Below are 16,570 nucleotides of genomic sequence, written 5' to 3'. Positions count from 1 at the left end.
CACATAAAATAAACACAAGGATCATGTTCCAACACAACTCCGCTGCAATGCGTGACCCAATCTGAACACTGACCTACATGGAATACCTCGAGCCGTGATGATCAAAATCAATTACCATATGCATATCGACAACAAACACGTGAAGTAAATGACCATAACCATGGAGAAACCAATAGAAAAATATACCACAGAAAGGAAAGCCATAACCAAGGTGCAATCCATCATTCAACACCTCAAGAACCATCTCACTCGAATGTCACCACAAGGCTTAAATAGAACCGCATCAAGTATGTAAATAGCCAATAGTCTCACAACCCATTGTAGCTCAAGAGAGTAACACATGGAACATATCAAATACGAATAAGATCAACTCTAATAGAATGACACACCCTTCAACAATATCTGTGTCGAGTAAACAAATCCGACCTGGTGTAGGATACGCATCCTCATTAGGCCTACAACTGGTGGTCTCAAAATCAATTCTAGTCTCCCAAAATAGGTAGATAATATCCAAAATATCCATAATAACCTATCCATAACACATACAATCAGTCGTCAACCTCTTAACATACCTTCACCGTCCGCACCCAAGGAATAATCTGCCTGTGAGAACCCTCCTAGAATTCAAGAATCTCCATGTCTGATCCTAACTCCACCACTCAAATGACTAACACATCCCTCATACACAATCATCTCACGAGAAATACTTCCACAATTATTTTGTGCCACAGAGAAAAATCTAAACATCAATAGTCGATCAACCTAGCGATTATTATAATACCAGTCAAGCATTCACAGGTCAAAACACACTGTGCCTTCTGAAAGGCGCACCCTTCTTAGGTGATAACAGATAGTACCGGCATTCTTCTAAACATCCAAAACCGTCCATGTTGTTTAGAACCCATGACATTTCCTTCAAATCTGAACCGCAAACTCGTACATGCAAATCTCAATCCGATACATCACACCGCATCTATTATGCCATCATATGAAAATACGAGAGCCCCATTATTAACCCTGAATCACAAATGGGATACACATTCCATCAGCTAGAAACCTTCCACTAGACCTCCATTCAATAGAAAACCACAACATGCAACATAATCCTTATGCCGCTAAAAGACATCCGCCCCATGCCATAGTTGAAACCATCGAGAACTCTTCGAAACACATTAGTATAAACCAGGATATCAGAACTGAATCCCTCTAAGTTAACCAAGTCATGCAGATCGCCAAGACCAAGAATGTTGCTACAAAACACATGTAGAGTCTCACCACCAAAGGAACCGATCACTTCTATTACTATGCTGATCCAAACCACTAACAAGCCGACCTATTTCTTCGAGTCCCCATCGACTTCCCTTCAAGTTAACACTTCTATTTGCCAATATACTACGATCCTTAACCAAAGCTCATCACAAGAGATCCTAGCATGATACCACATCGTCCTAAAGCCCATAAGCCACTGTATTCCTTCTTAAACACCCAGAATACCGCAATCGAGATACCCACTCTGAAGAGACCTTATGTGAATTTGAAGTTGTTCCTTTAACCTTTCTGATACTGAAATGTGGAACCCCTAATGTTACAGACATACCGCAAGTCTCGACACCACCCACTATAAATCTCATATCTTATCCATATACAAATTCAGGTAGTCCTCAAATACCGCATCCGAATCTTGAACTCATTAGAACCTCCTCGAGAGTCATCCACCCTGCTCCAATCTCCAATATACCACCTATACGAGCTGAAAGACTTGTACCCCATTATACAAAAATACCTAGAGACGTAACCCCCATCTTTTATGCAACCGAGAAAATCCCTTCTCCTTGTCCACTACGTCTACCACAAATAACAAACCCGAATTAGTCCAAGATTCCCATATATCCATAAATCATAATATATCATGCACCGAAATTTCCTTACTAGAGTCATCCTTGAAATCAACCTCTTGAAGTCATAACTGATGCACACGTATGCCTTAGACAAAAACTAATATAACACATGACCATGTAATATAATCATCAATAGCAGACTCCCCTACTTGGCTCGAAGACATAGAACGCCACATTCGATAACCCATAATACCCTTGCTCCATAACTGCCATGTTCCCACACTATAGTTCAACTCGATCCTTCATAAACGTAGGTAGCACTAATCAGAAAATATCTCAAATCATCTACTACGTGCATATTCATCCTCGTGATAGTCTGTCACGACCCAAACCGATGGGCTGCGATAGGCACCCGATACTTTACTCAACCGAGTACCAACATAACGTATCTTTCTTATTACATCATCATAGGTAAGTGGGCCAGAAGGGGCCTCATGAGATAAACAAAGTAAACATGATGGAATTTCCGGACATAGAATGACCCAACCTGATATAAAACCTTATACACGTGACATACGGGCCTATAAGGCCAATACGATCATTTATAAACTCAAAACATAGGCCGACAAGGCCATACAAGTATCCGTACACATGACATATGTCTACAAGCCTCTAAGAGTACATACTTATCATAAAGGTCGGGACAGGGCCCCACCATACCAAACAATATACGTCTAAATCATACCGACCAAACAAGCAACTCCGGAGCAAATGGAGCGCACCAACATCTTCCGCTGAGCTGATAGCCTACTTGGAGGACTCTCGACCTGTCTATCAGGACCTGCGGGCATGAAACATAGCATCCCCAGGCAAAAGGGACATCAGTACAAATAATGTACCGAGTATGTAAGGAATGAAAATCAGTAAATAATAGACATGAGAGAAACATGGAGTAAAAGACTCAACATGTAAATCTGAATAGCTCTGTGAATCATTAATATTTACAATGTCATGCATATGCGTATAATGTCATACCATGCTTAGGTATATGCGTTCGTAACATCATCAAGCCTCTGAGGGTATCCCATCATATCATCTCGGCCACTGTAGGCAAATCATCAATGTATACCAGCTGATCAGGTGGTGGTGCGTATATAACGCCATAACCTTTTCCCATATCCCATATACATATAATATACATGTATATAACACCATCTGGTCATGGGTCATCATTCTTCGCTCGGTACTTTGATGAACTCACGAATATTGTTATACCTTATTTCATAGATCCGTTTATCCATCCGTACAACTTTATTGCCATAACTCTTACTTTGATTTATCGTTACTGAGGTCTGTTACCAAACTCCAGGTTACTCTCGTTGCTTATCCTATATGCATAAATCTAAGTCCTTTAATGCTTCTTCATTACTGTTCATCTTAAGAATGATGGTCTAAACTCATCTCATACTTTGTAACTTTTATGCATCCATTGTTGATTCACCTTAATACCGATAGCTTGACCTCTTATGTAACACTGCTGCTAGGGCTCACGTCTCTTCGGGGAACATCTGAAATGATTAGACTAATCCACCTGGGGGCGATACCATGCTTTCATAGCATCCCAATGTGATTCACATTACGTGGGTATTTTAATCCTGAGGACTTATCCATTCTCGTCACCTTCTCACTCGCCCTTTCTTATCCTTACTCCTGTCTTCTAGAACATTGTCGCTTTAGCTTACAATAGCTTGCGACCTACACCTATCTATTTATATTACTCGCAACCTTTAAATTTGCTTGTATCATAGATTTCCTTATGTCATTCTGGAACATCAAGCAAGACATCACATCGTCGATAACTCTTCTTTACTTTACTCTCTTAATCAAGCCTCTCGATACCTAGAAACCATAGGCTAGAAGACATGCTACTGACGACGCCGCTATTATTCCTGGGTATTGAATCCCCGCACTTCTAGCCTTCTATTCGAAGTAAGGACTATTCACAACCTTCTGCATTTGAGTATATCGTACGTTGTCCACCTTTACCTTACTTATCTTAAAGTCTCACATCATATCTTCTATCTCTTTCATAACCCTCCTTCCACATAGGTATAATTCAAATCCACAACTTGAAGCTCTCTTATAATACTTGCACCTCTGGTGCATACACAATCTGGTGGGAGCTTCATACTGACTTCTTATGAAGCTGGTACTTTTCTAACTGGCTTTATCGTAGAGCCACTATAGAATATGGCTACTGTACTATCTCTCTTATTCCTCTGATATCTAAGAGTAATCCTGCAATGTTCTCAATTACGAGGTCTATCATTTTCTAGGTCCAATAATCAGATTCTTGATTTACTTCGTTGATGTAACTCTTTAGTTCCCTCCTCCTTCTGATCAGCCTTTATGTAAGCTTAAGCTATCTTTCGATCTATGGCTCATGGTATTTGTTATTACTTAGCCTTTCATGGATGCTATGGAATATCCATGACACAATCTTCTAACAATTCAATCATTTGTCCATGACCCGGGCTCAATTCTTTCTTTTAACTTATACCGGAGTCTTTTACGGTTGTATGATTGTTAACATATATGCTGCATGGATAATACTCTAAAATCTTGAGTGCGTTATAGTATAACTAACTCTAGATCATTGATGGAATAATTCCTTTCGTTCCTTCTCAGCTTTCTTTAAACACAAGTTATTACTTTTCCTGGTCTTTCTGCCCTCTTGTTGCGTGCATACTTAACTTATCTGAGTTCCCACGCATGCCGGAATTTTTATGCAACTCATATGGTCTCGAATATTACTTTTGATTTTACTCCCCATTCATTACCCATGGTAGGTGTCACTTTCTTTTGGAGTGCATACAATATTGTAGTGTGACTATTGTTACAAGGCCATTTCTTCTTCAAGTTACTATGCTTAGGTTGAAGCCTTCTTCCTTATTTCCTCAGCTAGTCTTTCATTGTAGTACTTAGGGAAGACCCTCTGACTCTTGTAAAGCTGCGAGCTTATTACATCGCATTCCCGATAGAATTTTTGATGTTCGTACTCACCTATAATTATCCTTAGTTACTTACCTCCACACTCATGAGCTTTTACGGTTGCTTCTGAACTAAAGTTTTGACTGTCTTCCCCGTGGGGCTTTCTTTTATTTCCATAACGCTCATACGGTACCTTTAACTTCCCTAACTCCTATCTTGCATCATCTACTGATTTGTCTGAACCTCCTATCTAGCCATAACTAGGCTCTTCCTGAATCAACTACCAACTACTTGTTGGCCCATTCTCATATCAATATTCCACGTAATCTTTCTTGGGTCATTTCCTTTGTCTTAACTTACATCCCACACAGGCTCCTTATCTATCAATAATATCTCTGGCACGAACCCTTACTTCCTCTCCTTGACATCGTTTTTGCATAATGTTCTGGAATCGTAGAATATCAGTAGGATTTGAGTAAGTGCAATCTCATCCCTTTTCTCATTTTTATCGCATTCTTCCTTTACCATTTCATAGTTACTAGAACCACTTAATTATGACTTAATGCCACATCACTCCATATTCCCCCCTTTAGGGTAATACTAAGATTTAGTGTTACGACGAGCTACCTATAGACATTTTACCTCTTCCTCTTAGGCATCTTTTCACATTATCGATGATCTTTACTCGCCTTGCGGTAATCCTTCTGTACTAAGGATAACAAATTTCCTTACTCGCAAGGGTGACACTTAGTATAACTGGCACATACAACACCTTAAGCTTAACTCTGCTCACATTGCTTGCTTTAGGAAAGCGTCTTCCTGAATGACCTTCAAAAGTTATTCTTCTGTCGTCCATTCTATTATCGCTGGAATTCAATCTCTGAAATTCTCATGATGCCAACTATTATCAAATCACTCAGTCCCTAATTCATGTTTATTTTATCTTGTTCACTAGCCCATACTGACTTTCATTACTCTGGGGTCTAACTTTTCCTTCTGGTAATCACGTTAGAGTCACGAACTTATTTCTCGAAATGAAGATATGACTTTATGGCCTATACTCTTTTGTTGTCTCAGGGCCTGTTACCTCTCGTCTTTTCCTTCACCTTATTATAAACTCTGTAATACTATCATCTTTTTGATCTACCGTTGTGATCCATGTATCACATCTTACTCATAATGCTTCATTAACTCTCTTCTTATTTTCCGCTAACATTTATGTCTATCACTTTATTCTGAAAACTCGAACAATACATTCTTTTGCTTTTAGCTCCCCTTGCTGCACCTACCGGCCCATCGGTTGCCTAACATTCTTTCCCTACTAGGGACGGGAGCCATACTAAGGTAATATTTATCCCTTAAAGGCTTCCAGTGCCTATCTCTGTAGTACTCATATCTCTGTACTATTTTAGAGTGCACCATCTAGGTGTCTCACGAGGAGATCTATTAGTACATTTGCAATATCCTTCGGAAATGTCAGCTACCCCTAACAATCCATCCACCATTTTGGGTTACCCTAACCCTATCTAGATCCTGATATCCTGCCTTCTCCTATTCTACTTCTGTTAGCTCCCATAGGGCATAATTGAGATCGGTGTGGCCAATTGTACATACCTCTGTTATTGTTGAAGGTAACTCAAAAGGCTTATATTCCTCAGCCTGAATTGTAAATACTGATAATCTTCATTAGTTGGGTACCTCGTACCCTTTTTCACCTTGATTCTTTTACTTGTTGAAACTTATATCTACCTCCTGAATCTTTCATTGCTTTTCACCATATAGGTAGATATTCTTACCTTAAGGCTCCTTATCAAGAAGCTTACACACATGTTCTTCTGAAAACATCACATTTACTCATCATAAGCATGGTGCAAAATCGAGTTCCTCTGACTCATCTCTTCCACAGCTATATCTCTTACCAACCGTCTTTCTGGATGCAGGTATCGTTGTATTACGAATAAGATAGAGTTTAGGAAATTGAGTTCTTACAACTGAGCTCTACCACACGATCTAGAGTAAGAAGAAAGAGTGACAGTCCTAAATGCCCTGTAGCCTCCTGCTTATAAGTGTGGTGCACAACACACCCATAAACAAGACTCTACTAGACACGACTTGTAGACTCCCTAGGACAGAACTACTCTGATACCACTTTTGTCACGACCCAAACCGATGGACCGCGATGGGCACCCGGTACTTTACTCAACCGAGTACCAACATAATGTATCTTTCTTATTACATCATCATAGGTAAGTGGGCCAGAAGGGGAATCATGAGATAAATAAAGTAAACATGAGGGAATTACCCGACATAGAACAACCCAACATGATATAAAGACTTATACACGTGACATACGGGACTATAAGGCCAACACGATCATTTATAAACTCAAAACATAGGCCGACAAGGCCATACAAGTATCCGTACACATGACATCTATCTACAAGCCTCTAAGAATACATACTTATCATAAAGGTCGGGATAGGGCCGCGCCATACCAAACAATACACGTCTAAATCATACTGACCAAACAAGCAACTCCGGAGCAAATGGAGCGTACCAACATCTTCTGCTGAGTTGATAGCCTACTTGGAGGACTCTCGACTTGTCTATCGGGACCTGCGGGCATGAAACGCAGCGTCCCCAGGCAAAAGGGACGTCAGTACAAATAATGTACCGAGTATGTAAGGAATGAAAATCAATAAATAATAGACATGAGAGAAACATAGAGTAAAAGACTCGACATGTAAATTTGAATAGCTCTGTGAATCATTAATATTTACAATGTCATGCATATGCATATAATGTCATACCATGCTTAGGTATATGCGTTCACAACATCATCAAGCCTCTGAGGGCATCCCATCATATCATCTTGGCCACTGTGGGCGAATCATCAACGTATACCAGTTGATCAGGTGGTGGTGCGTATATAACGCCATAACCTTTTCCCAGCGTATATAACGCCATCTGGTTATGGGTCAATGTACATGTATAAATGCATGAAATGCATAAGAAATACGTTAATATGATTTCTCAGAATATCATAAAATCAATATTCCTTTTGGATAAACTTTATCAAATACGTATTTTCCTGAGACCCATGAACAAAAGATATAATAATAATTCACATGGAGAATCAAGAATATAGACACCCCTAGTACTTCTATGAATAGAGTCATTTATGAAAATTGTGCATTTACTCATTTCGTTTGTATCGTATGGATCATGCCAAAAGAAAGAAGGGATAGCCTTAACATACCTAAGCTGATTCTCTTGACAATCCTTCCAACACACGTCAATTGCGACAACGTGTAACGGCATATCGAAGTAAGAGAAAATTCATATGATATTCTCCTTAGAATCGCAAAATCCCTTTGCTATTATCCTATGAAATCTCGTATGTATTTTTGTAGCAATTCCGTATGATCACTTTGTGAATTTGATCACAACCTTGTAAGATACTTACTGAAGCAATCACGTTGAAAGTCTTTATGGCTTTTTGTGAATTCCATATCTTTGTGAATAATCCAAATCTTGAATTTGAGAAGTTATTCTTCAATCACTCCTTTAAAGATTGCCACCTTGCAAAGTTATTAAGAGTCATTTATGGCTTATGTATGTGGCTGCCACGTTGGGGAAATTTCCCACCCAATAGTTATCCACTTAATTAGGAATTATCTCAAATTACTTAAAATACTACTCACTTTTAACACAGTTTGTACACCTTACTATCATGGTCATGTGGTACATTGTATGGTACTAGTCCATAAATACCGGGTATTATAGTTCAGATCGTATTTTATCCCAAATTGTCAAATTTCGACGAAACTCATTTTCTTCGATTCACTTACCCTCTCACCTTCGCGAATTTACTTATCACTTGTTTGAAATAGCATAATCCTTATAATCCCAAAATAATCTCATTCCTGAACTTACGTCGATTAACTTACGACGAAACTTTAACGTACGAAAATGCAAAATGTAACATCTAACTTTCGAGCTTACATTAATTTACTTATGGCGTACTTCCACGTACGAAAATATGGGGTGTAACATCGTCATACGAACTCCTTCGAGCTATCCAAACTCAAATTGCAACACATATAATCCACTGATAGAATGAAAACTTTCCACATAAACATCATAAGGATCATACAACCTCAAAACATCCCACAGGAGATAACCCTCATGCTTAGCCACAAACTGACATCTCTCTACGCCCTAACATGGTCACAACCACTATGCACTCGCTAAATCCCCTCGAGTGTGAACTCATCAACAAGGCATAAGAATCTACTTCATTCCACAAGTAAAAACTGAAAGATCCCTAACATACTCATAACTCAAAGACTGTACAACACATCAAGGCAGAAATCAAGTGTCCATAGTCCTTCACATCCCGAGCAAGATCTTTTGGTCACATCCAAACCATCTAAGCATATTTTGTCGTCACATAACACTCATCATATAGCTATCCAACCACTCACTGAGCCATCAATCTCACTCCTAGGGCACTATCAGACACACAAGTCCAAAAGCACATACTCACATAACTGAAAGCACCGAGCCCACGATATGGTTTAAACCTGACCTTAAGTCTTACGGATTGGCCTATCTCCATAACACGGGGAACACATCTCGCACCTTATCCATGATATTACAAGACATCAACGCACAACTGATACCGAGTGCTCACATAACATATGAGTGGATAGAAAGAAATCAAAGATATTCACTTCAAGCTGAATCAGTGCCACCCGATAAGGAAAGCGATGGGAAATTTTCCTACATGCCCTGTAGCCTCTCGAAGATAAGTATGGACGTTATCATACCGATCCACAAGACTCTACTAGACACTTGCTAATGACTTATAAAACCTATGAACCTAGAGCTCTGATACTAATGTGTCACGACCCAAAATCCACCTAGTTGTGATGGCACCTAACCCAACCTGCTAGGTAAGCCAATTAACAGTCAACACAACTCAAATGAAAATAATAAGAAATTAATAAGTGAAATAACTGAATTCTTTTACAATAACCCAAGAATTGGTAGTACAAGTCATGAGCCATTAAGATTTAGATTTACAAAGTTGGTATAAGAATAAATACAACATCTGTTTGGAATGTACATAAACAAAATTCAATTCTAAAACTACCAAAGACAAATGGTATCTATATCCAGAAAGGAGGTACATCTTAAGTGCCAGCTGCTGTCATCCACATCATCTCAGCTCCAAGATCTGCAAGCAAGGTGCAAAAGTGTATTATGAGTACAACTGACTCATGTACTCAGCAAGTATCGTAACTAACCTCAGCGAGGTTATAGAAGCAAGAATTGTAAATGATACTCGCAAATCACATATACATGCTCATAAATTCCAACAAGTATAGAGCAAAAATATGATCAAATCATGAAATCACAAATAAAATCACCTTGATGCTCACAATTTTCTTAATGTATTTCGCTCAGTCGACAGTCCAACATATAAGAAAGATATGCAATTACATAGGCAACAGTCATAGGAAATTGCAAATAAAGATGAAATGCAATAACTAAATATCAATCCGTTGCGGCGCGCAACCCGATCCCAAATAGAAATCACATCACAGCTCTAAGGCCACATCATAATCTCATTAACCGAACCAAACCAATGATCAGCTCTCCCAAAGCCCACATCAACCAGAAACCGTTGGTTTCTTACAATCTACGTGTACACTATCAAGAAGATACATGAGAGGTTAACCCTAGAAGGGTGGATCCATATCACACGCAGCACGGACAACTCGTGTGCTATCACAATCCACCGGCATGGTCACAGGATACCAGTCTAATTCACATCATACAAAAGCAGATATACAAGAATATATGTACTTGATCAAATAGCATCAAATTTCATATTCCTGGACTGGTATAAGTGACATGCTAAAGTATATGCATGTGCAAAGTGTGCTATCATAGCTCAAATAAGGTAAATACATCACAAAAGTAGCAATTATCAGGTTCAATCAGCATATCAACCTCTATGTAACCTCAAACATGGCTCAAATAGCTCACAACAAGGATACAAATTTAAGAGCCATTAGAGCATGAAGCTTAGCAATCAATCCAAGGCGTATCGTAGCCTAAATACTACCCCGAGCATGGAAAATACCCCAATACACGCACATGGGATCAACCCCACACATATGCGCCACCCATAGCACGTAGTTATCACAAATAGCTCAGGAAACTAGAGCCTTAACCAAGCTTAGGTAAGATACTTACCTCAAGCATGCCAAATCAATACTCTAGAAGCGCCATCCCGCCTGAATCGACCTTCAAATGGCTCGAAACTAGCCAAAAGTAACTCAAAAATATCAAATAATGCTATAGGAATCAAACACAAACGATAAAGGTCGAATCTTTAATCAAATACTCAAAGTCAACTAAAAGGTCAATCCGGGCCCGCACCCCAAAAACCGATAAAAACAAACAAATTCTGATAACCTATTAGAATACAAGTCCAACCATACTAGTTTTACTTAAATCCGATTCCGAATCAATGTTTAAATCTCAAATATTCACTTTAGAAAAGTATTAACAAAAGCTCCCAATTTCTCTTTTAGATTCATCAATAAAATGCCAAAATAAAAGGTCGAATCATGTAAAATAATCAAATTCGAGTCAAAAATATTTACCCAAATACAAAATGGTAAAAATCCCCTCCTAAATCGCCTAAATACGAGCTCCCAAACTCAAAATATGATGAAATAAATCAAAGTCCGAAATAGAGTACTTATATGCATTGCCCAGGTAATCCGTTCGCGACCGCGGAACCCACTTTGCGATCGCGAAGAACAAAGATGAACACTGCCAGAATGCAGTTCGCGTTCACGTCACTGACATCGTGAATGCGATGACCACAAGCACCAGAACTCCGCGAACACGCCAATTCCCACACGAACGCGTCAATTCCCATGTGAACGTGATGGCAGACATCCCCAGCTCCCATGCTAAAACGCGATAACGTACTTACTTCTGCAAATGCTATGGTCAAACATCTCAAACTTCCACTAACATGGTATGCCCTACATGAATGCATTGAATAAAACATCAGCATCTCCCAGAACACTACGAGATCACAGTCCTCTTCTCACGATCGCGATCAACACCCCTAGCATCAGAAAAAACCAACATCTCATGCAAACTCCGAAATGTTCCAAAATTAATCTGAACACACCCAAGCCTCTCGGGACCCCGTCCGAACATGCCAATAAGTCCCAAAATATAATACGGACTTTTCAAAACCTCAAATCACACATAACAACTTCAAAACCACGAATCAAGCTTCAAATCAAGCTTAATAAGGTATTTCAAATTTCCAAATTCCAAACTTATGTCGAACACATCTAAACAACTAGGAATCACCTCAAATTTTGTAAAAAAGTTCCAAATAACACAACGAATATATTCCAACTTATGGAACAACAATCCGAGTCTGATAACATCGAAGTCAATTCCCGGTCAAACTCATGAACTTTCCAAATCTTCAAATTGGCAACTCTCGTCAAATGGTGCCAAAACTTTTTAGAAAATATCCAAATGCAAACCCGGACATACGCCCAAGTCCAAAATCACTATCTTGACCTAAAAGAACCATAAAAACTCTAATTCGAGATTAAATTCACAAAAGTCAAACTTGGTCAACGCTTCCACCTTAAAACTTCTAAAATGAGAATCATTCTTCCAAATAAATTCCGAACCACTCAAAAATCAAAACCGACGATACACACAAGTCATAATATACCATATGAAGCTTCTCATAACCTTAAACTACCGAACTATATGCAAATACTTAAAATGACCGGTCGAGTCGTTATACAAAGACGATAATTTCCTTCGAAAAATAGCTGCATGCTAAAATATTTCCAAAATATATAAAAATAAAAAAGAATTTCCAGGTAAGGAACAACGAGAATCGACATAGGCGTGGTTTTAAGAAAACATGGTATATAATGTAAACTTGTAAAATCCACCAGAAATGATTACAGAAAACCCAAAATCAAGAATAAAAAAATAGAAAAAGCAGATTGAACTCTCCAGAAGCAACCAAAGAGCCATGGTCCCCATCATCAATTGTCAATACATTCCATTTACCAGGAAAATCAGTAATAATGAGATGATAAAATAACTTTGACTATTCCTCTTAGGTATTGCCAAGCCCTGTACTAGATTCTCTTTTAGTCCAGATGATACAGAGAAAGGATAATAACTTAACACAAAGGAAACAAAAGAGGGAGATTGAGGAGATTGAGAAGGTAGAAAAGATGGGAAATGTGGCAGTTTAAAATGCAGGTTTAATTATATTTTTACCCTTGATCGACCAACTTTGGCTCTTCTTTATAATAGAAAATTTTATATATATATATATATATATATATATATATATATATATATATATATATAATGTTTCTTTCCTACTTGAACTGTCCGATTTTTGCTTTGACGATATATTCAACTATATTATGAAGTGATACTTAATCTAACTTTTGCTAAGTTTAGGAGTATCAAGGGAACATAACGGTTTTGATGAATCTTTATCACATTACTATTAACAAGTAAAAGAGTTTGACGAGTGCTTTTTATTTTTTTATTCTAACATTTTCTTTCTGGTTGCATGTAAATATTAAATAAAATAAATAGGTTATGATTAATGTTCACGTCATTATTTCTTTCATATTGCAGAAGCTCAGAAATGACAAACTAAGAATGATTTTATTGGCCGAGAAAAGCCTATCAGAGACACAGATCGAAGAAATGGTGAATTTATTTCTAGAAGATGTGAAAAATGGGACATGGGAAACCAAAGGTTGGCCAGAGTTATGGACAGACTATGCCGTGTCAAAGCTTGCATTGAATGCATACTCTAAGGTCTTGGCCAGGGATTATACAGGAAAGGGAATAAGTGTGAATTGTTATTGCCCTGGATTTACACAGACTGCTATGACTGGTGGCAAGGGCAAGTACACGGCAGAATGCGCTGCCGAGATCGGAGTAAGGCTGGTTTTGTTACCACCAGAAGAGCTTCCAACAGGGAAGTTTTATTTAGGGGCTAATCCCCCAAACCTTTATTCCAAGATTTAAGAGTATTATCTAGTTTACTAATAACAATCCAAGACTCCTTGGGTGAAGTTTTATGATATGTTATTATGAATTTTTTTAAAGTTTAGTGTCTTGAAGAGTTGGACAAATTGGGCCAAGATATTTATATGGTTGAGTTGGCGTATTGTTGAATGGTTTACATGATTAAGGTCACCTTTTTTATCATCTTGATTTCTTTTAGTTTAGCTAATTTGAACTAATATCTTACCACTCTTGTGATCTGCCGTAACCCCTATCAAATGGGCATGCTATGTCCACATCGCCACGCCTAGTTTCTAGGCATCAAACTCGTACATCTTAATACTCTTTCAGTCATCTATTGATAATTCCCAGAATAATTTTGGTTACAAAATTTCCTCCTTAATCCTCAACCATTGTAATCATATCACGTCATTCATGGTCTTAGTATCTGTATTCAATTTATGGCACTCATGGCCTCTTTACATATATCTCTTTCATTATTATACTGTAACGACTTGGCAGGTCGTTTTATGTATTTGAACCTTGTTTTCCCATTTAATTCTTCTATGTGCTTAGTTATTATTTTGTGACTTGCGGGGATATTTAGTTTGATTCCGGGAAGGTTTTGGAGTTAGTTGGAATACTTAGTTCCATTGTTGGACGCTTAAGTTATAAGAGTTGACCAATGTTTGACTTTTATGTTAACGACACCGGATTCATATTTTGATGGTTCCAATATGTTTGTATAGCAATTTTGAACTTAGGTGTATGCCCAGGTTTGGATTCAGAGGTTTTTAGGATTATTTGACTCTTTTATCCGAAAGTTGGCAATTTGAAAGTTTAAAATTTTCATAAGTTTGACCATGGGTTGACTCTGTGGCTATCGGGTTCGAATTATTGTTTCGAGGCTTGGAATATGTCACGCCCCGAACTTGGGGAGCACGACCGGCGCTCAACCGAGTGTACTTGGTCAAGCAAGCTTGTTAGATACTTTCTACCCAAACTCACTTATGAATAAAGAGAATACATATTTTCGTTAATTAGACAATAAGGAGATCATGTATACAATACAAATTCATTACCATTAGTTATTTTATTTTAAAGTCTCAAATTACACATATTTTCATGGTCTGAAGTGGAACAAGTAATTCAAACACAGCATAACCTGTTTGATTTTCCCAACACTAATATACAACCCACACTATGTCTACAGAGCCTCTAATAGATACAAAAGAGTACTATGATAGTGCCGGCAACAAGGCCCCGACTATACCTCAAACACAATACACAAGGAACAAAAGATACATGACCCTGCAATGAAGTGGGGCTCACCAAGTCAGCTGGGAAGAGGGTGTACTGCTATCACTGATCAATGTCTCCTGCTGTGGAACCACCTGCATCCATTGAAGATGCAGCGCCCCCGCAAAAAGGGACGTTAGTACATATGAAATAGTACTAGTATGAATGACAAAACACCATCTTAATAGAATGAATAATAATAGAAGCAAGAACAAACATAATATCAGTAGAAGCCTCAAAAAACATCAAACCTCAAGTTAGGACCAAGACAGTGTTCAAATAAATTTCCATATCTTAAGTTTAGAGATTTTTAGTACCAATATGCCACCGTTCACAATACTACCTGTAACACCCCGAAATATTTCGAAGTAATTAAGCGCTATTAAGAAAGTTGATGTGCGATAATTGTATTATTTTGTGTGTAGACAAGGACTATTATATGAATTATATCAATTGATTATGATAATATATGTATGAGATGCATTACGAAAGGTTTATGGTGTAATACCCCGGAAAATTTCGAAGTACTTAAACGCTATTAAGAAAGTTGATGTGCGCTAATTATATTATTTTATGTGTAGACAAGGACTATTATATGAATGATATCAATCGATCATTATAATATATGTATGATGTGCATTAAGAATGGTTTATGGTCTAAGAAGAGCCCCAAGGCTAAATCAAGTTAAAAATTTTATGATGGGATAATGTTTCTAGTGAGTTCGCACAAGATCCTACTTCAAATGCATGCTTCTACCATAATATAATTACTTAGGAGATGATTTACTTATCAAATTAAAGACCTTTGAGTCTAGTTTCCAACGCTTTAAACCGTTCATCATTTGAACACTCCTACAAGAAGTTATGACCATATTACCAAAGGCCGGAAAAATGCGCTGCGACCAATTTTGCGATCGCAGAATAATTATGTGATCGCGAAAGTGCTTCTGCGGCCGCAAAACTGGTCGTAAAATGGACCAGTACAGCCCAGGTTTTGGCACCAATTTTGCAGTGCATTTTGCAACTCGCATAGCCATTCTGCGGTCCATTATGCGACCGCAGACCTGATTTCGGAGGGTTAATTTTTTTATTTTCATAACCCGACCCCATTTTGATAAATAGGCTTTGGGGCTTATTTTGGGGCAATTATCTGAGGTTTTTTATTTAGAGAGAAGTGAGAGTGTTCTAGAGAGAGAAAGTAGATGAAGTGTTTATTCATCAAGATCTTGTCCAAGCTTTGAAATCCAATAAGGAAATCTCAGAAGTTCTTCATCTAAGAGGTAAGGTTCCATACCCTAGTTTTTAATTTCGAATTTGGGTAGAAGATGGTTGATTAG

The 16,570-nt window shown here is 38.1% G+C and overlaps 1 protein-coding gene across 1 annotated transcript in view; it reads left to right on the top strand.

Annotated features, from left to right (window-relative positions):
* The window catches only part of LOC107781563 ((+)-neomenthol dehydrogenase-like), a 47,573-nt gene extending 33,435 nt beyond the window's left edge, over positions 1-14,138 (top strand). The window contains exon 4 of the mRNA XM_075242194.1: positions 13,557-14,138. Within this exon, the coding sequence (XP_075098295.1) occupies positions 13,557-13,955 (399 nt within the window). The 3' untranslated portion in view covers positions 13,956-14,138. The remainder of the gene's footprint in view (positions 1-13,556) is intronic.
* The last annotated feature ends 2,432 nt before the right edge of the window (positions 14,139-16,570 follow it).

The sequence above is a fragment of the Nicotiana tabacum genome, chromosome 21 (assembly GCF_000715075.1).
Source record: "Nicotiana tabacum cultivar K326 chromosome 21, ASM71507v2, whole genome shotgun sequence".
In the NCBI taxonomy this organism is placed as follows: Eukaryota; Viridiplantae; Streptophyta; class Magnoliopsida; order Solanales; family Solanaceae; genus Nicotiana; species Nicotiana tabacum.
Note: the sequence above shows the minus strand (reverse complement) of the source record. Positions and strands in the feature narration are given on the sequence as shown.